A 22424-nucleotide genomic window follows, 5' to 3' on the forward strand; every position below is an offset into this window, starting at 1 on the left:
TCTTCGACTAAGAACTAAGGACCGAGGGATATCTATTTCACCAAATTCGTTCGAGGTACGACATCGATACGATGTTAGAGCTTTACACTCAACAAGACTTGATCCCTAACGAACTCATTTAGAACCATTCAACTTCATCGTAGACCAAAGACCCATAGCCATATAAGCTACTTTAACTTAGTTGACTTGAAAAGTTATTTCTGTTCTATAGACACTTTCCCACCGGGAAGCAAAGGCCGATCATCATCTTTAACATCTAAGGTCCCGCTTGCAAAAGAAAAAAATAAAGCCGAGGAAGACATAATGTGAAGCCAAAGAAATGGAAGCTCTTTACAAAAGAACATACACGTCTCTTCTCAACCGTCCATCTTCACCGGGTTGCTGACGTATACAGTGATCTGACGGCTAAGGTTTCACAAATCTCTCAATAAAGCCGATACGCGGCGGCAAAGTCTGCGTTAACTTAGTAATCAACGAGAACGTCAATCGCCGTGAAAAAGAAGACGCTCCTAGATGACGGATGCTGACTTTACCGTGAACTGACGTGAAAACATATACACGCTGTGTATACGCCACAGCCGTAGTTTCTTCTACTCTTCCTTCTTTCTTTGTGGCTTCTGTTCATAGCAAACGATCGTGCAGAAGATCCATAGAATCATTCCTATATACACACCAGATAACAATTTGAATTTTCGTCATAGTGAAAGAGGTGGGTTAATTTTCTTGGAAATTCTCCTTATTTTCTTACAAACCTTGCATTTTGCTTGAGCTAGGGCATTCATATATTACATTTTTTATGTTTTGATGGAATATTAAATTTAATTTGGTAGATCCATTCATATATTAGGTTTACTGCCTGGGTTTAGGGTTATCATTACTGTTAAACGAACATTTTGATCTATTTTTTGCCCTTGTTATAAAAGCTCGAATGTGTTAAAATAAACATTTATTTATTTTTTATTTCAGGGTTTAGAGTGTGGCAGAGAACAATAATATGTATTCAGATAGAGTTGCGGCAACCGGCAGGAAAAGGTCCGTAAAGGATCGCTTGGGAGGCGGTGCTGATAGTGCCCCCACGTATGCCGGTCAGAGCACTCTTAAACGGTATGTTTTTTTAATAATTGCTCACTTTTAACCCGTATTTTTTTTAAAAGAAAAAGATATTAGGGTTATGTACGTAGGGTTCAATTTAGATATAATGTTACAGCTTAGGGTTCAGTCGTTTCTTCTCATTACTATTGATCTTCGCTTTTGGGGGCATTGGATTGCACTAGTTTATTTCCAGGTATTTAATGTATATTTGGAGTAATTTTGCTGTAGTTTCTAATACTGAAGTGAAAAGTGTACCAATTGTTGTACCCCAATTCTAGGTTGATAAAACATTACATTTAACAACGATATTATCAATTGCTTCAAACCTTTACTTTATGATATGCCCAGTAGTGAGAACCGAAGCGTCAGGCTTGAATTTGTACAGATTTTCAGATGGCTCAACTAAAATAATTGGAAATCAAACAAAATTTATCATTCGGTAAGCTTGTCTGTATAATCTGTGTATAAGATTTTGTCCAAACGATCTTTGCCAAATGGTCTTCGGCACAATTTATAAAAATAATATAAACATTCAAAAATTCAGAAATACTAATATTATGAGCAATACCAGTAATTTTGTAATTTATAGTCTAAATGTTGGAGTAAACTAATGGACAAGTGGATATCTAACATCTTAAAGATTTAAAGTATATAAACGGTTTCCCGTTAGGAAAGTATACATGCAAATTTATATGTAACTTGTAAGGGTACTTGATTTTATAAACTGCTGTTGGTTATGGATTCCTTGTTGCCAATCATGCCAGTGGCTCCTAACTGTGAAGGATTTTTTTAAAATGGGTTAGATATTTTGTTGCATCTGAAGGCAGAATGAACATAGCATAAGGAGTTGTTAGTCCAACCAAAACTTCTATACCTGCACATGCTGTCAACCACAGGAAAGAAACACTAGCTCTGAAGTTTTGAATCGCGGTTTTACACGAGAAATTTGAATAAACACAATGAGGAAGCTTGTGATAGACAATATATGAAAAAACAGCTGGTGACAGACAATAAATGAAAATTGTTTTGTTTCACCAGTTCAGAAATTGTGGATGTGTGAGTAAAGAAACTCTTAAGCATAAAACTGGATCTTTGATAGCATTATAAAAATATGATGACTAGGTTAGAATAAGAAATCACAGATTCATAACTATAGTGGAATTTTTTTTCTGAGAACTATGGATGCCCACTTAGGTCAATTATATCCACGGACATCATGGATGCTGCATTTGGCCACTAAAAAGATTTTCTTTAACAGTTGTGATCCAATAAATATCTTTTTTTGAAAAAGGAAGGGTAAAAATTTATTAAATCAGAGGAGGACAAATAATACAACCCACAAAGGGCCCATCCAAATCAACAACCCAGAGAGTTCCAGCAACAAAGAGACTTCACCACCACAGATCACCAAAAAAGTATTATTCAGACATATCCTCCTGAATTAACTCATCTAACTCCTGGGAACAAGCCAAATCCAGTTGCTCCCTTTCACCAACATTCCAACCAAATATAGGCTTAGAGGCCCTTTAGCTAGGCAATCAGCCACCTTATTCCACTCCCTTGTGATATAAACAAAGGAAATAAAGTCCAAAGACCTAGTTTACAAAAGAATTTGCTGCACAATAGAAGCCAATTGCCAATTAGCACCCTCAAGCTCTTGCTTGTTTAGAAGATTAATTAAAATTTGAGAATCTAACTCACAAATAAATTTGCGCCATCCAAGAGCACACACTCTTTCCAAAGCACATAGAATAGCCAGCACTTCCATAAGATTATTGGACTACTACGCTCCTTTATTGATGCAGAAGAAGAAAAGAGTCTTGCCAAAGCTATCCCTTCCAATTCCACCAATGCCAACATGCCCAAGATTGCCCCGAGAAGAACCATTTGTGTTGATTTTGAAAACGTATGCAGAAGAAGAAGAGAGTCTTGCCAGAGCTATCCCTTCCCATTCCACCAATGTCAACATGCCCAAGAGTGCTCCGGGAAGAACCATCTGTGTTGATTTTGAAAATGGAGGGAACCAACAATCATCTCTTTGGGTTTTCCTTATAGGAGCATGTTTTCCTTCAAAAAAAAGAAGCCTCAAGCCATTTGCAGTCAACCCCAAACATTGTTGCAACCCAACCTCACTAGGCTCCAAAGGAACTTCCATGTCACATTTTGCACATATCGTTTCCAAAACCATGCCAGTAATTCTAATCTAGAGCTGTTAGACCCACAAATTCCTACCTTGAAAACTTCTATGGTTCCTTTCTAGCCAAATCTGCTAAATGATGCAAGAAGGACCAATATTCTAGGCCACTTGAAGAATTGAAGCTTTAGCTGGCGGCCTTCCTAGACCATTCCAAAAATTAATCATACTATGTAGGTGTGCTTATTTGTATTTTTTATTAATAATGTTTACTATGCAAGTATGCTTATTCGTTTTTATTAATAATGCTTACAAAGATAAATAACTTCCCTTCATTGATTCTCTGTCTAGAGGTAGCGAGATAGATGTCCAAAGCTTGCCTGATGTTAGTCGCTTCCCTAATTCTGGCCACACACTGCAAAGTAGTATCATCCACGAACTGTAGATGTGAATGAGTAGGCAAGCCAGTGCCCCAACTCCATCCTTGAATCAATCCTTGCCTCACTTGAGATTTCAAGAATCTTCCCAATCCTTCTACCATCAGAATAAAAAGATAGGGGGTCCCCTTTTCGAAGGCCACTCGAAGCTCCAAATAGATCAGATGGTTCATTATTAATCAAAAGAGGTAAGAGGTAGAAGTAATACAGCTCATAACCCACTTAATCCATTCCTGTCCAAACCGTAAAGCAACAAGCACTTTTTAAAGAAACTACAATTTGATACGGTTGTAAGCTTTGGCCATGTCCAATTTGATGAACATAGCCTCCTCCTTAGATATTTCCATGGAATGAATTGCCTCAACAGCAACAACCACCCCATCCATAATTTGCCGTCCTACCACAAATCCCCCTTTGTTCTTCTGAAACAACTTTGTTGAGCCACGACTTAAGTCTCTTTGCAATCGAGATTATTTGCACAAGGCAATTGGCTTGAATAGGTCCTGAGAATCAGCTCCGTCTCGTTTGGGGATGAGAACAAGGAAGGTAGAATTCATTGCATTTAACATTTGCTTGCTACTAAACGATTCCTGCACAACCTCCACTAGGTCAAATCTAATATTCTCCTAAAACTCTTGGAAGAACTCAATCGAAAATCCATTAGGGCCTAGGGCTTTCCCTTTCTTCATCTAAAAAACAATATCCTCAACCTCTTCTAAAGAGATGGGCTTAATCAGCATCTCATTCATTTCGTTTGAGACAATAGAAGGAATGTAGTTTAGAATAGGATTCTCAACTTTGCAGGCAATGAGTTCTCATTAAACAAAGAAGAGAAGTACTAGATAGCTTCCCTTGAGATATCTTGGAAAGAAGTAACTTGCCAACCCTAGGAAGAAACAATAGAGGTGGTCGAATTCCCATGCCTTCTAGCTTTGACCAAGTTGAAGAAAAAGGCTGTATTCTTGTCTCTTGCCTGAAGCCAATCCATACGAGATTTTTGTTTCCAAAAGATCTCCTGCAGTTCTCTCTCTCCAACTCCTTCATAGCTTCAAATTCTTTACTGAGAGATTCCTTAGTAAGACCTTGCTCTCTAATGATTTTTGTAATAAAGTCCAAATGCTTCTGAGCCTCAATCTTAGCCAAGAAAATATTTCTAAAGCTTTGCCTATTCCATTTCTTAAGTTGAAACTTAACAAATTGTAGCCTCTTGACAAGGTTTGCATAGCAGTGCCATACGTTGGCGCTGCTCCTTTGTACCACCATTTCATAATAGGTTCATATAGAGATGGACCTCTCAGCCACATAACTTGAATTTGAATGATGGATTCTTGATAGCTCTATACACATTTGCTGTCAGCTTAATAGGCCAATGATCATAACCCCACTAGTCTAAAATCTTAGAACTAGATGCCCGGTAGTTGCAAAGCCAAAAACTAGAGACAAGTAATCTATCCAATCTCTCTAAAATAGAATCCTTACCACATATTTTGTTGCTCCGAGTGAAAGAGCCATTACTTGGCTTAATATCCACCAGGTTCAAGGAAAGAATGTTATCTCTAAAAACTGTAGAAGAAGGTTCAAGTCTATGCACTACCCCGCTCTTTTCCTCCAAGCTAGTAATTGCATTAAAATCCCGAGCCAAGAACTAAAGCTTGGTGTTAGAGAACAAACCTATTGAATATGGGCCCAAAGCTGGATTTTGCCAGGTTGATCTGATGGTGCATAAACATTAGTGAGCAAAAAGACTTTTCTAGAGTCAAAACTAGACACCACCATTGGCATAGAGTATTTGGAAGAAATCCACCACAGAGGAGATATTTTGCATGGATCCCACATACAAACAATCCCTCCAGCACTACCAAGTGCTCCGATGCACTAACATTGCCCTTTCCCCCAAACTTGGGGGCAATAGTGAACATGGCCTCCATTGAAAGCTTAGATTCTTGAATAAACACAACATCTAGTGAGGGAATTCTGATGAAGTCTCGAACAACCTTTTGTCTAGGGATGCTATTCAACCCCCTAGCATTCCAAGATAAGACAATCATTTTTTGGTTTTGGCAAAATGTGAATCAAGGGTCTTAAGAGATCCTGACTCCACCAAAGCCTCATCCATTAATTTAATCTTGTCTTGATCTTTCTTTTGCCCCACCTTAGGGGGAGCCATTGTCCTTTTTATAAGACACTTATGTTGAATACCTAGTGTAGGAGGGGATTTACTGCCTTTGCCTTTGCCTAAATCTACCACTTCCAGATTTGTTGTGGGAGGAATAACTACTAAGGTCAACTCCTCTACCACCTCCATTGACCTATTTGAGGCTTGTTCTTCTGACTCCATATGCATCACTTTTGTCTCCATCTGTGAAATAGGAGGAACACCCTGCGACTTGACTTGATCCACATCTTCATCGGATTCCATTCTATCCATCTCCATTGAGCCCACACTAGGCTGGAGGCCCTCTAGATTCAACTCCTATTGATCAAACTCTTCCAAAACATCGAATAATCCATCTAATTGTCTGTCTTTTAGGGTCCTCTTCTATCCCTTGCCTTTGCTGCGGGATTAAAACCCTCCTTATCTGTCTCCCCTTCAGAAGCTGGAGCTTTTCCTTTGTTTCACTTTGACTCAAAGCAAGGAGATGCATTGGAAGAATTCCCCAAAGGTACAAATTTCAGACATTTTCTTTGCAAGTGTATACACTCATGACAAAACTGACAATAAAATGGGAGAGCTTCATAGTCAAATTGTTGGACCCATGAGCTGAAGTTGAGTCTAATCTCTAATGAATCTGGTAAAGGCTTATTTAAATCAATTTCAACACAAACATGAGCACAAGAAATTACCTTCTTATCTTGTGTTTGCTGTGACGATCCCACTGGTTTGCCAAACAACAGAGCAGTCATGTGTAGGATGTCGTTCCTCTAGAACTCCAACTAAAGCCAAGGGAGCCTGACCCAAACCGGAGCCCTTGATGGAAGCTCCTTCACAGGGTTGAAGCTAGCATGCCAAGGCTTGATAAACAATCCAACTCGGCTGTGAAATTAGGGTCCTCCTTTGAAAGCCTTGTTACGATCAATTGTACAAGAGAAGACCATCATGAAGTAGTTGTTTGCCACCATCATAACCTCCATGTCTCCCTTGGGATTCCAAATCCGACGAACCCATGATTCCAAAAAGGGCAGTTGTAATGTTTCCTAATAGGTTTAGGCCTGTTTTTTACTATAGTTAATCTATTTCTATACATTTTGACTTAAAACTAACTTGAGTGGGAGACAAATCTATCTTAACAGAAAAACATATTCTTCCTTCTGATATTAACTTACAAATTCTTCTGATTGATATTCTAATATTTATTTGTTTAACCAAAATATTATTTCTCTATATATATGTATTTATACTTATTGTTTTATTTATTCTTTTTTTCCTTAATTTATCATATCATACTATTATTCTTTCTGCCAATCAATTTAGATATGAATTCCTTATTATTATATTAGTTTCTGCTGTCCATGTTAATAGTTAATCATTTATATTATTATATTTTTTATTACTTTTAATTTTATTACTGTTCAAAACATTATATATATATATATCAAATTATATTTTAGATATTATAGTTTCAGCAGAATGTTTCAGAATAAAACGATGACAATGTAACAGCAATTATCCAACATGCGGTTGGCAGCCTGATGCAATTCGCTGACTTCCCCTGACACAGCTTTTTGACTTTTTTTAATTCTCTACTATGCACCTCTTAGATTCTCTTCTTTAAATCTTAATCACAGATGGTGTTTCCTGATTGTCTAAGTTCTCCTTCGATAGTCTTGCCTTTTGTATGAGATCAGAACTCAGTTTTCAGATTTCTTATTTTGTTATTCTTATCTCTGCTCTAAATTAATTCCTAGATGCTCCGATTTCGTATTTCTCCTCTTCTATATCTTTGCGAATGGAAATGAGATATACTTCATACATTTTCGTGCCTCTTTGGAGAGGTGTGGGAACTCCTCACACCCATCGTGCCTCTTTTCCGATGAAAGGTTGTGTGATACGATTTGTTTATTGGTAACAATGCTATTTACTGGCTAATATAATCTTTAATAAGATCACATCCCTTCATATGCAACTTTAGGATATTAAGTAATCGGTTAGTGTTATGACCATCCTGTGATTAGTATTAGTGAATGTTTTGCTGCCTTCATGATTAAAACCGATACTCATTACCAATCACTCTTGCTGGATAACACTGTCTATTGTTGAGGGGACAATCTGACACCAGCAGTTAGTATTTGATTTAATGATTGAATTTATTGATTGATTAGGATGAATGCTATTGTTTTTATTGAATATTTGTTTCTTGAATTTATTTATTATTATATTTGTTTCTAATGATTACATTGTTATGATAATGAATGTTTACTTATTAATTTATTATTGATCAACTACAGTTACACACTGTTATTGATCAAACATTTAAATATCACTATCTTATTAATATGTAATATTTATATATAATATTTTCAAATATAATATTAATTAATTTTATTTAAATATTTCAAGAATAATTAATAAATATTAATGAAATAATAATATTTAATGATAATTATTATGTTAATTAATAATAATAATTGTTTCATTTATGCTATATATAATGATCAAGGAGGCGACATAACAGCAGGGAGACCGGAATCCCCATAAACATACATATTAAGGCATGATTAGCCAGTTATTGCACATCCTCAGCGGCTGAGTCTGGATGAATCACTAAAACTGGTCGTGTCTTGCTACACTCCAAGCAATCGTTCACCTTTTGGAATAGAAACCCAGTAGACTGAGCAGAGCTTACCCCATTCTTGGAATTACTCATCAACTTATCTGTACCTACATGCATGGATGGAGATGGATCCAATCCAACGATGGCCTCCCAGAAAGACAAAATATGCCCTCCATTGACTCCGTACGAACCAAAAGAGGGGAGACAAAACTTCCAACAGGCAGCAGAACCTTGAAAGGGACCCAGAGATAAAAACAAAAATAAAGAGTCAAGCTCCTCCACACCCGAGAGGAAAGGGCCCCACAGATCAGAACAAGCCATAAACGCCTCTAGCCACCAAGGAGAAAAACAAAACTAAAGCCCACACTGTTCACAATACCACCCAAACACAAAAGCAATCTGCAAAAACTGCCTTAGAAACCTCCGATCCAGCACTGTAGACAAAAACAATCCCTGCCCAAGCTCTAACCAAGCACAACACCTTGAAACACCCCCTATCGCAGAGAATCTGCAGACCTGAGTGCAGCTAGGGTAAACCCTAGCATGTGCAACAGTGCAAAAATGCCCTTCCGTTGAGCCATCATTTCCCTCAAACTAATCTAGATTTGAGTTGGAGATTGTACAAAAGATACTTTGCGATCTCCCAATAAATACCTTATCAATCACTTAAGATGTATCAGTTTTTCCATGTAAAATCATCATTATTTCATTAAAAAACACCATTTAACAAACAAAAAGTACAACTGATTGACTAGAACAGAATATAAAATTGACTCTTTAAAGTTAAATTTTATAATACTAGATCAATGAAGCCCAAAATTCTGAATGCGTAGACAATTTAACAATATGCAGTACTGAATCATATTTTCCAGGCATAATATTATTAATATTTGTTGCCTCGTTGAGTAGAATGCTTGTAGAAATAGTGGTATGGTTTTGGTTGTTGCAGTGTTGTCCAAAATTGCCATATTTCTGTCAAACCAGATGACAGAACAAAAAGGGTCAGAATATGTAATGTTCCCGATATAATTAAATAATATTAATTATTGTATGGCCCTAAATTTAATAATAAAATCTGTCAGGCCTCCTTTTTATTTTATTAGTTAAGTTATGTTTGTGTCGGTCCGTTCGTAACCCTTCGGGAACTTTCGCGGAGCCCATATTTATGGCCGAGTCTATCATTGTTGTAGGTATGTGAATTTGGTATTTTCTTTGTCTGTGCGAAATCCTGTTGGAGTTCAGTTGTTAGCCATTGCAGAGGTGGAAGATCCTCCCTACTTGGCATTCGCAGTTTCGGTGGGAGTAGCTCCTCACCCTATTCTGCTTCTGTTGGAGTTGGTGTAATCTGTTGTGCGTCCATTATCAATATAATTGCTTTTCACAAGTGTGAATCCATAGGTTATTTCTTTGGCAAGTAAAATATCGTGTCTGGAATATTTATAATTCTTTCCCCTTTTTCTGTGCAACACTGAACTGTCACTTGCGTTGGGCGTATGAAAGGAGGGCCGTACGAGGTGTACGATGTATTGGACGTACGATGGACGGTTGGTCGTGTTCTCCGTACAGGGTGGTCCATACGATGGAGGGGTGCCCATACGGTGAGGAGGGTGTTGATCGTACGAGGGATTTGCCGTACGATTGGGGTGTCAAGGGTCAATTTTCAGTGCTCTCTATTGTTAACCGTATGGGTGGGTTGCCGTACGGCTAGGGGTGACATCGGGTTCATTATAGTGGTATCGGAGCTGATAATTTTGCTAGCCTGTTGGGAGAATCATGGCATCGAGTGATGGATTGATAGATGCGTTGAGGGAGTTAAGAAGTGGTGGGTAGAAGCTCTCCCAGACCCTCGTGAGAAGGCTTGCCATATGTTCTCTATCCCAGATTTCGGCTGATTGGAAGGAACATCTATTGGTTGAATACTCCAAGAATACTTTTGCCTGCAAACTGATGGATGGTCAAGTGCAGGATGACAGATATAAGGTGGTTGACGACATCATTTACTACAAGGACAGAATCTATCTGGTGCCTGAGTCCAAGATAAAGGAGATGATTTTGAAGGAAATGCACGACTCTCCCTTGGATGGACACCCGGGATACTTGAAAACCTACAGACATATCCGAGAAAGTTTTTCCTACAGACATATCCGAGAAAGTTTTTCCTGGAAGGGACTTAAGAACGACATTCTGCAGTACCTATGCCTCACCTGTCAGGAGAATAAATCCGAGCACACCTTACTTGTTGGACTGCTTTAGCCGTTGCCAATCCCTGACCAGAAGTGGGATAGCATCTCAATGGATTTCATTACCGGGCTTCCCAAAGTGCAAAGAAAGGATTGCATCTTCATCGTGGCAGATCGTTTGATCGATTATGCCCATTTCTTTGCCACCTCCATTGGATATCAGGCCACTCAAGTGGCCGAGTGGTTCTTCCATGAGGTATTTTGCCTGGATGGTCTTCCGCAGAACATAATGAGTGAGAGGGATTCCAGAACATCACAGTGGTATGAAGAACATGCGACAGACATGAGTGTTGCTTTTTAGGAAGAGCGACATCTACATGAGAAGACCTTGTTGCAGATGAGTTTTGAGATTCTAGACCATCATTGCAAAATGACTGATTGGCATGATAGCTTGGGATCTAGGCATCGATGTGTTTGATGATTGGTTTCAGTGGGATCTTGAAGACTCCAGGCATGGCAACGTTTGTATCAGAGTGGAGCAGTGGAAGCTGGAGGGAGGTATACTCTTCTCGCTTACTTCCATGTGTGGGCACGTGGTCGTGTTGCGGCATGGAGATTTCAAATATGGCTATCAGTGTCTGCGCTTGGTTTGGGACCCTGGATCTTTGTAGTGGGTAAACCGTTTGATGATGGATTGCTTGAGGGCAAGCAATCTTTGGGCGGCAAGGATTAGTAATGTCCTCGATATAATTAAATAATATTAATTATTGTATGGTCCTAAATTTAATAATAAAATCTGTCGGGCCCCCTTTTTATTTTATTAGTTAAGTTATGTTTGTGTCGGCCCGTTTGTAACCCTTCGTGAACTTTCCCGGAGCCCATATTTATGGTTGAGTCTGTCATTGTTGTTTCCCGGTGCCCATATTTATGGCCAAGTCTGTCATTGTTGTAGGTATGTGAATTTGGTATTTTTCTTTGTCTGTGCGAATTCCAGTTGGAGTTCAGTTGTTAGCCATTTCGGAGGTGGAAGATCCTCCCTACTTGGCATTCGCAGTTTCGGTGGGAGTAGCTCCTCACCCTATTCTACTTCTGTCGGAGTCGGTGTAATCTGTTGTGCGTCCATTATCAATATAATTGCTTTTTACAAGTGCGAATCCACAGGTTATTTCTTTGGCAAGTAAAATCTCGTGTGTCTGGAATATTTATAATTCTTTCCCCTTTTTCTGTGCAACACCGAACTGTCACTTGCGTTGGGCATATAGGAGGAGGGCCGTATGGTGGACGTTTGGTCGTGTTGTCCGTACGGTGAGGAGGGTGTTGACTGTACGAGGAGGTTGCCGTACGATTGGGGTGTCAGGGGTCAATTTCAGTGCTCTTTGTTGTTGACCGTACGGGTGGGTTGCCATACGGCTGGGGGTGCCATTGGGTTCATTACAAAATAGATGACATTGAACTTCTTATGAAATTGTTAGGATAAAGCACCACTTGGTTTCAGGCTTACTTAATGTACTTTTTTGAAATAGACGTTCAAGAGGTAAAAAGATTCCCAAGGCTTTGGATGGGGTTTAATATGCAATTATTTTCTAGACTAGCATCATATGAAATTGTCTTCTTGAATTATTTTTTGGTAGAGAGCAACATTGGGCTGCGAGGATCAACATGAGTGATAATAAGACAAATGACAACTTTGTAGGACAGTAAATTAAACAATTTTGGTGGTGCCTGAAATGGATATCTATGGGAAGGTCTATATTCGACCTAAACTTGTGGAGTGGGATGCATGTTTTCTTTTTTGGCTTAAAGTCAAAGGTACAGTTCTTGTGATATCCCATCTGTTAAATTATAATTCAACAATAATTTGTTTCTTTCTTGTTGGTGAGAAAACTTAGAGATCTTTTTGAGTGTGTTTGGATAAGATCATATAGGTTATTTTGCATCAAAGATGTTGCAGAAAATAGGAGTAGGGTTGTGGAATGTTGACTTTAAAGGGAGAGGAAATGGAGGTGCGAAAAACAAGAGCACCAGTGAGGTACAAAAGAAGCAATTAAAAAGAAGTGAAATTATATTATTGGTGTAAATATGCTAGGAAATAATCATAGTTCCACGGAGCTTCTTGATGGAGGGATAGGGGGAGGGGGGGATGAGTTTTGGGGACAAGGAGACCAAAGGCATGAAAATATTATTAAATAAACTGAATACATTAATTGCAAAGGAGATGGAAGTCTCCTTAAATAGATAACTACAAGAACGGTGTTTCTAAAAAGAAATGATCGTTATCTAAAGACAAAAAACAGAAAGATACTAAACTATCTAACTGCCAAACTGGAAATAGAAAGTTGCCAAGTAAACTAGCTTAGACAACCTATCAACATAAGTGACCATTATAAGGTAAATAATATATGAAATTATTCTAATACCCTCCTATAATGGTCAATTTATTAACTAACTACCCTAAACAAGACAAAAACTTTAAAACGCAAAGATGGCTGACTCTTTCTCCTTAGAATGCTCTACGACATGAGCCTGTTGTTGAGACTCTCCCTAGCTGGTCTTCTGATCATCCAACCGCTTTCTGCAAAACCTCTGGATATGACCAAGCTTCCCACAACAGTGATAGTTGAAATTTTCTTGGAACCGTTCTTAGATGTGTGCTGTCCTTTTTGCTGTGTGGACTCGCCTTTGCCTTTATCCTTGGCAGTAAACGCTTGTTCTGTACTGACCATGTCACTGTTGCTACCAAACTGTTGTCTCCACCGAACTTGCTGCAATAGCTTAGTGCACAACTCTTTAAACTTCAAGTCAACATTAGTGGAGGTAATGTTGAGCGTCTCGATAAAGTGTTCGTAGGAGCATGGTAGACCCTTCAACGTAATCACTACCATGCCCCCCTCTTCCATCTTGCGACCATTGGCCACTAGTTGATCGCATATATCCTTGATTTTCATAAGATGCTCCTATAGAGACATCTTCTCATCGATCGTCATTGAAAACAACATGTTCTTCAGAAAGAACGCTCGGCTCTTGTCTAACGTCTCATGGAGATCTTTCAAATGTGTCCATATTTTCGTAGCTGTCTTGCCAGGTGGTACCTTTGGAAGCGTTCCGTCGTTGACTGATAGTTTCAGCAACATAACTACTACTCTATTACATTCATCAAACTTGTCTTGCTCTTTGCTCGCCATTGTGGGAAGAGTAGACTTACCTAGAACAATTTGATCTCGAATTACAAAAAATTGCCCCAAAAAAAAGTCTTTGCCTTCACGTGGGTTACAAAACAGCTTTGGAAAATAGTTGTCGTGTGGACAGAAGCACTAAAAAGTTGCGCGTAGAACACTCGACGCGAGCATTAAAAAAAACTTTCACAAAAAATGTGAACGCGACAATCGCAGGCTAAAGACTGCGCGATTTGTAGAGCCGCCAACAAACACAACGAACCACAAACCAAAAAAAAGGCCTCCAAAATACCTTCGTGTCTGCAAACTAAAAGAAAAGCTACGCCACTGCACACATCGTGAACCCTTCACATGCGGGCAGAGTTCACAAAAACGCATTGAAAAAAAATCTGCAATTTTTTTAGACGAAAAATTCCACCTCCTCGAAAAACTTGGGTTTCAAACAAACCCACAAAAAAGGAACTTCAAATTTTTCTGCATTGAGAAAACCCACGAAAACCCTTGAAAAAAAAATACTTTCCACGTTTTTTCATTAAAAAAGGATCTAAAAAAACTTCTAGAAAAATTCTAGGTAATGAGAACGAATTTCATAATTTCGTCAAAGGAACATTTTGCTCCGATACCATTAAAATATTATTAAATAAACTGAATACATTAATTACAAAGGAGATGGATGTCTCCTTAAATAAATAGCTACAAGAACGATGTTTCTAAAAAGAGACGATCGTTAATTAAAGACAAAAAACCAAAAGATACTAAACTATCTAACTGACAAATTGAAAATAGAAAGTTGCTAAGTAAACTAGCTTAGACAACTTATCAACATAAATGACCATTATAAGGTAAATAATATATGAAATTATTCTAATAAGGCCCATGTTTGGGGATGGCACAAATACATATAGCACTTGAAAAATTAGTTATAAAAAGATTTATAAGGAATAAGATTAAGAATTGTAAATGAAACTTTGGCATATTATTTAAAGTTTAAACTATTAAACATTAAAAACATGACAATAATTGCATTGAAATTTGAACAATAACAATGGTGGATAGAGTTTTCAAACTTTGGGAGCAAATGAAGTATACGTATAAGAATTGCAAATGAGATTTTGGCATACTAAGTGAAGTTTAAACTAGTAAACATAAAAAACATGGCAATGATTGTATTAACAACTAGCACTTGTACTGGAAGAATGTTCTAGGATTATGCTGTAAGAAAATTATTTAAGTTAATATGTTAGAGACTACAATTTTATATGTGCATAGAGAATACATTAATATAATTTGCAATATCTTATGCATTTTTTGTGTATACAATTTTGAAATACAATCTTGGTTTTGGGTTGATGATATGCGTTAAAGCTATCACATCTCTCTATGAATTCTACACCAAGATTGTAATGGAGGTGAAATGGTTATGTCGATTTTATAAAGAACACTTCACGTCTAAATGCATAAATCCATTTGCTGCAACTATTTTGTATTTTTCTTTACAATATTCATTCGATTTATAGATATATTGGTCGGTGATTTATTGTAAATGCATTTTCTAGTTGCACAAAAGAAAATCAAATATTGAAAAAATCAATTCAAATCTCTCAAATAAAATAAAATCTTGTCTTAAATCATATCTTTGATGGCTAGACTTGTTTAGAGGGGATCATAAATTCTTTACCAAGAAGATGAAACTTGTTTCTTGGCTAATTAGTAATTTAAATTGAAGTGTAAACCTATTATTTTGAGGATTTTATTGGAGCCTTCAACTATAAAAGATTTAAAATATTAAGATGTAAAATAGAGAAGCTTGTATATTGGACTCTACATTACATACAAATTTATTTTGATATTTACATTTTGGGTATATTAAAGATTAGAAATTAATTCTAGAGTTTTATAGAGGGAAATTGTTAAAATTTCTAAATAGGTATTGTTGAGAATTAGAGTGAGGGATTCCGTGATTTTTTTTAATTCTTTGTACTAAGAAATTTTAAGTGAGAATGAAGATTTTCAATTGAGAAACTTTAGTAACTAAATGATTTAATAATAGAAGTTAGAGTTTAAAAAAATTAGTTTTCCACGGTTGTTGCGGACAGGGTGATGGGGGGACGGGTTTCGGGGATGGTGGGCCTAAGGGCCTAAGTTTGGGGATGGTGGGGGGGTTGGTTGTGCTCATATAGTACTTGAAAAACTAGTTGTGAAAAGATGTATAACATTATAACATTTCAAATGAAACTATAGGAAATTAGTAAAAATATTAAAATACTAAATAGCAAAATTTGAAATACTAAATCTAAATACGAAGATTTATCGAATGTTAATTGCTAAATAAAATTTGACAAATGAAATTGTCAAATTGGAGATTTCTATTATATTGAAAATGTGAATATCTGATATGTCATATGAGATATCACAAAGTTTATAAAGATGATTACATGATACATCATTAAAATTAGTAGCAAATACTAATAGCAATAGCATTAAAAAAGACCAAATGCCAATATGTCAAAACTTGAAATGTAGTGAAGGGAGGCCTCTAATCATCTGCAAATTCCTCTTCATTGGAACTGCTGGACTCCCCACGATCAAGATCCCCCAACCTCACACCAACCAACCCTGCATCTGAAGTGGTAGGTTCATCTTCATCAATCTATGAAGGCTCCTTTGGCTCTACATCCCATCGTGCCGCTGGATTCTCCTTGTACACAAGTGTCTTGCGGTCCATGAAACGCAAAGCACCATGTATAGCCACAAGCTTCTCTACTCTCCTAGAGGTAAGTCTGTTCCTCGTAAGAGAGTGGATGAAGCTATATGTAGACCAGTTCCTCTCAGCAGTTGAAGAACTGGAAACCTGGGATAGCATACGGATAGCTAGAGTGGTGGTCAAAGATTTCTGACCATGACAATTCCACCACAAAAGTGGGTCCTCTTGTGCCATAGTTTCTATATCCATCTTTGCCACATCTGAATAGCCTCTAAGAGTTGCAAATTTTGTCCACTCAGTGCGAATTATGCCGACATCTTTAGAATCAAACATCTTCTCTATGCACCATTCACTTCATCATCCTGAATCAGTGTCACTGTACCCAGTCTAGCCTTGTACCACTTAGGATTCAAGGCATAGGTAGCCACATGCAAAGGAGTGTTCAACTTGTCCCATTTGCGTTGAATGATTGGTCGGATGTGCTCATTGTAGAATGCTAGAGTGGGTTCCTTCACTCGCACATCAGCCCTCATCTGGTCAAGCATAGAGTCAATGCACTCATACACCTCTCCAAGGTTAGGTGCATCCCCATCCCCATATATGATGATTTGGAATATTGGAGAAATGATGGAGACAATGTATTTCGCATCAGTCCAAAACACATCACTCTTCACTATCTCCTTCACCCTTCTCCCTTGCTCTGTCTTGGCCTCGACCCACCTATTCCACTCTGTAGTCATAACCATGAGTTGCAATGCCTCTTGCAACTCAATCATTCTCTCAAAGAGAATGAAATAGGATGCATATCTGGTCTCAATTGGTTTCAAGAACTCCTCCTTCGCGAAGGTCCTAAAGAGTGCATGTGAAGTGTGGTGGTTGCTGATAAACATCTGCACATCTCTTGCATCGCTGGCCACTCCTCTAATCCAGTCAATCTTCCCCATGTCCTTGAGTGCATTGTTCATGGCATGCACACAACATGGGGTCCACCAAATATGTCTATAGGCTGCCTCAATAAGTTTCCTTGCTACTCTACACACATGGGTTGCATCTATCACTACTTGGACCACGTTTTGTGGCCCAAGCTCCTCAATAGCCTCCTTGAGGACCTCAAACTGAAAATCAGCATCTTTGCGATGCCCTATACAATCAATTGCTCTAAGGAAGTATGGGCCCTTTGCACATGTGACCATGATGTTGATGAGTGGATGATGGCTAATGTCCGTCCACCCATCCATAACTATGCTGCACCTAGAGGCCACCCAACATGCCTTCATCTTCTCCATCAAAATATTGATCTTGGAATAGCTCTTATCCAAGATCGTAGTCCTCAATTTCGTCTCACCTGGTGGCACATATGATGGTCCTCCCTTCGCCACCATAGACATCATCTCCCTATAATAAGGAGACCGTGTAACATGAAATGGGATGACATTGGCAAAGAAGAACCTGCCAATGGATTCATGTATTTCATCCTTCAATTGCACATTAAACATATCAGCTATGGGGTAACTCTGTATCTTGTGTTTCCTTGTCCCCTTAGCCTCTAGTGATTGGGGCATGGCACTAGAAGTGGAAATGGATGAAGGTCTACACATCATTTCTCTTGTCTGCAATGTATGAGAAGTATGTTGCACTTGCTGACTTTGCTGAAGGGCTGCCCTAGCAGACAAAGGAGTAGGGACTGAAACTTCTCTATTATCTGGAATGCCCCATAACTTGTTTATCTCAATTCTGTACTCTATATTTTTAGCTTCTACCAAAACTGACATGGATCCACACCCTCTCCTTTCCAAAAAAGGAAGTGTGCATTCACTCTAGTGATGCTACCAAACCATGAAACCCCACAAATGTTGCACTGCCACTTCCTTGTTCCCCCACCGCCTTGTATTCTTGAAGCAAACTATTTTGGAGTAGACTTAGGATCATAAGCATCCCTAGCATATTGTGCCAACAACTCTGAAGGGCAACTTGTACTAGCTGGTGCACTCGCCATGGAACTAGATTGGGCTCCAGGATCAGCCCATGGTCACCCCCCACAGCCTTAGGTTCAAAATTTGAATCATTCACTATGAGAATATATTTCCATCTCATCCTCACTCATGTCATGGGAGCTCATTGTGATAGTGACACTGCATTTCACAAAATAAAAATAAAAATAAATTCAGCCTAGTTTAACAAATTGAAATACAAATTTGAAATTTCAATTTTGAAAACAAAATTTATAATTTATAATTTTATATCATTTAAAATTTGATGTTGAATCATGAGGGCAAAATGATGAATGATTCGGAGAGATTTTTCAAGCACAAGGTAGGGGTTTTCTTGTTTTTTGTTTGTTTTATTTTCTGATTTTCAATTCTTTGTTTGTTTAAACTTGTGTCTTTTGTTTTTATTCATTTCAAAATCAGATTTGATGTTGAATCTTGAGGGCAAAATGATGAATTCATCATTTTGCCCTCAAGATTCAACATCAAATCTGATTTTGAAATGAATAAAAACAAAAGACACATGAATTCATCATTTTGCCCACAAGATTCAACATCAAATCTGATTTTGAAATGAATAAAAACAAAAGACACAAGTCATCATTTTGCTCTCAAGATTCAACATCAAATCTGATTTTGAAATGAATAAAAACAAAAGACACAAGTTTAAACAAACAAAGAATTGAAAATCAGAAAATAAAACAAACAAAAAACAAGAAAAACCCTACCTTGTGCTTGAAAAATCTCTCCAAAATGTTGTAAAATCCTCTTCCTCCTCTTCTTCTTGCTCCTTCCCACTCCTCTCACACTTGCACTCGCTCTTTTCACTCCTTCAATCAGACTTGTCCAAGTTTTTTCTCCTCTTCAGCTTGCTAGAAAAAAAAATCAGTCTCAGAAATGTGAATGAAATCACCAAATTTGGTAGTTTTGTGTTGCATTGGGGGAAAGGGTGGGGCCCACGTCAAATTAGGGTTACCCCCCCAACACCCAAAAATAGCTCATTATTTTTAAAATTAAAAAATAATTTTTTTAATGCTTTTTTAAGTTGGGCGATGTGAGACTTTTGGACGTCTCCTCGCCCCTTGAGGAACCTTTGGGCCTCTCCCAAGGATTCTTGGAGACGTTTCCCAAGGAGATTTGGAGACGTCTTGGTGTCTCCAAGAATCCTTGGAGACGTAGAGATGTTTCCCTGTCTCTGGCGGAGCACCGATCGTGGTGGCGGGAGATGCCATGTTCCTGTCTCCCTCTCTCAGAAAATTCCCTGTCTTGAAAACGTGGGGCTAAGAGGGGGGAAATGCGTTTCCGTGGAACACTGAAAAATATGTCATGAAAGCTTCTACATAGAAGTAAATAAGTCTCTAAACTAGTTGAGAAAATTGTCAGCCTGTCTTCTAATATCTTAGAACAACATTATCTTGCACACGTGAGCTTTTTACTTAATTCCCGCCGCTTCCTCACAACCCAAACCCCTAAAAATGGAAAAGATACACCATCAATATTCTTCTTACTTCTTCCATTCCAAGCATAATTACACTGTACAAAAACAACCTTTAACTACGGATGCATATTCTTGGCTTTTGGAATGCATCTACCATAAGTACATATTAAAAGTACGGTAAGATCAATCACAAAAACGTGAAGAAAAGGAAAGTTATTATGCCAAAGCAAATATGTGAGTATCATTACCGTTGCTCAAATGGAAACAAATCCCTATATTGAATTTTATTGGATGCCCCTATATTATCACTACTCCGATCCTTATATAGATTACAATGTTCCATTTTATAGGTTTCAGAAACTAAATTCTAAAAACTTATTGAAATTTTTATCATAGATGGATATCATGGTTGAATTGATCGAGGTCAATGAGTGAGAAATAGTTGCCATATTTGATACACGTGAAAATAAAGCTTCTTGAATTGGAGAGCATACTGCTTTAGATAGACGAGGCATGGGCAATTCAAAGTTTAAGAGTTGAAGTACTTATTTTAACATTGTCGTCGTAGAAGGATCTGAGTGAGAGCATAACAAGCCTATCATCATTAGATATTGCATTTCCTTGCTCTCAAACTGTCCATTTAAACTTGTTAGAATAATATTTAATATTATTACTGTTAATGGTCAATAATGTAACTGGCTGTTAGACATCTTAAATGTCTACAGTAACAAGTAGTTAGAAGTAGGTAGTTAATTAATAGCTACAGTATTTTGTAACTTCTATATAATGTAATCCTTCCTTGGTTAAGATCAATGAAGTTTTTACCAGTGAATCATCTCTGATTTTCACATGGTATCAGAGCCGTCTAGGGTTTTTGGGGTCTGTCTGTTTTTTCGTGGGTTTGCTTTGGGATTTTTTTCCCTACCTGCGTTTGTTTTCTACGTTTGCGAAATTCGCGACTTAGGGTTTTTAACGAATTTTTTTTCTGTGAAAAACGCGACCTCTTACGACCTATCTGCGCGATTTTTAAAAATTGCGACTTGTCGCTTTCTGTTTTTTATCGCGAATGTGAAAACCCTTGGTCTGCAATTGTTTTTACGCGATTTTCGCATCTGCAAAAAAAGCAATGTTCCACGGATTTTGGGGACGGGGAGACAGGGGGACGCGGGGACGGGCTTCGGGGATAGGGGAACAAAGGGAAAAAGTTTCGGGGACGGGTTTCGGGGACGGGGGGACTTGGGCCTGGGAGGGGGAAACGCGTTTCCATGGAACACTGATTTAAAAAAGAAAAATGCGATTTTTTAATTTCCTCCCATGCGACAGCTCTTTGCATGTGATTTATTTCGCGCAACTGCATTTCGCGTCTTTTTGGGCCTTGCATCTGTGTTTTAACGCGATTTTAACAGCAAAATCGCGACAGAAAAAATCCCTTCGTGTCTAATCTCCGCGCATTTTTTTTGCGGGTCTATGTCTTCTGGCGGCGGCGGCTCCTTTCCGCGATTTCGTGTTCTTCTCTTCCGCAGGAAGGGTTTTTTGTGGGCCCTTTGTATTTGTCTTCTGCAACCTGCTCGTGTTGCCTAAAGTTTTTTTTCCAAACCCTCTGCGATTTTTCTGTGGGTAGGGTTTTTTGTACAATCTCTCTCAAAAATCTGCACTTTGGGTTTTTCTGGGTTTTTTGAAACTTCAACTGGGTTTCCGTTCGATTTTTCCAGAGTCTGCAAATTTTTTCGCCTAGGGTTTTGACCCTGTGTCAAGGCAGAATTTTATTCTAATTGCAGATTCTTGGTGGGTTTTTCGAAACCTCAACTGGGTCATTGTCAAATGTTTTTGTGTCTTCTGGAAAATTTTTGCCTCAAAAACCGTGCTAGGGTTTCAGTTTCTCCCTTCAAATCCGACTTGCAAAATTAAAAAAAAAACCTCTGTTTTCATTTGCCGGTTCTCATGCATTGGAATTCTTGCCTCCACCATTTCGACCTCGGGGTACGTGATGGCATCTTTGACAAATATAATGCTTGAAAGTAGCCAGAAGTACAACGACCGCAATTACAATACCTAGAAGCAGCGTATGTTGACAATTTTTGAGTACTGATGTCTTGATGCAATTGTTCTAGGCACGTCTCAACATCCAGACACCGCCGGAAAAGATTCAGGCAAATGGGATGAGCGCAACCGCGAAGCTGTCATGCTCATCAAACTCTCTATCATCGATGAGTAGCTGTCTTAGGTACCGTCCGACAAAACAGCAAAGAAGATATGGGATCATTTGAAGAGGCTCCATGAAACTTCTGACAAGAGTCGTTCTTCTTTCTGAAGAACATGCTCTTTTCGATTATGATGGATGAAAGGACACCTCTGTAGGATCACTTGACAAAGATCAAGGACATCGGTGACCAACTTGAGTCGATTGGTCGCATAATGGAGGAAGAGGACATGGTTGTCATCACTTTGAAGAGTTTGCCAAATCTTATGAGCATTTCATGGAAATGCTGAATATCACTTCCATTGA

General features: G+C 38.2%; 1 protein-coding gene across 1 annotated transcript in view; it reads left to right on the plus strand.

Annotated features, from left to right (window-relative positions):
• Nucleotides 1-226: 226 nt before the first annotated feature.
• LOC131055443 (uncharacterized) overlaps nucleotides 227-22424 on the plus strand; it is a 38628-nt gene continuing 16430 nt past the window's right edge. The window contains exons 1-2 of the mRNA XM_057989926.2: nucleotides 227-709; nucleotides 967-1104. Of these exons, the coding sequence (XP_057845909.2) occupies nucleotides 995-1104 (110 nt within the window). The 5' untranslated portion in view covers nucleotides 227-709; nucleotides 967-994. The remainder of the gene's footprint in view (nucleotides 710-966; nucleotides 1105-22424) is intronic.

This window comes from Cryptomeria japonica, chromosome 10 (genome assembly GCF_030272615.1).
Source record: "Cryptomeria japonica chromosome 10, Sugi_1.0, whole genome shotgun sequence".
Lineage (NCBI taxonomy): Eukaryota > Viridiplantae > Streptophyta > Pinopsida > Cupressales > Cupressaceae > Cryptomeria > Cryptomeria japonica.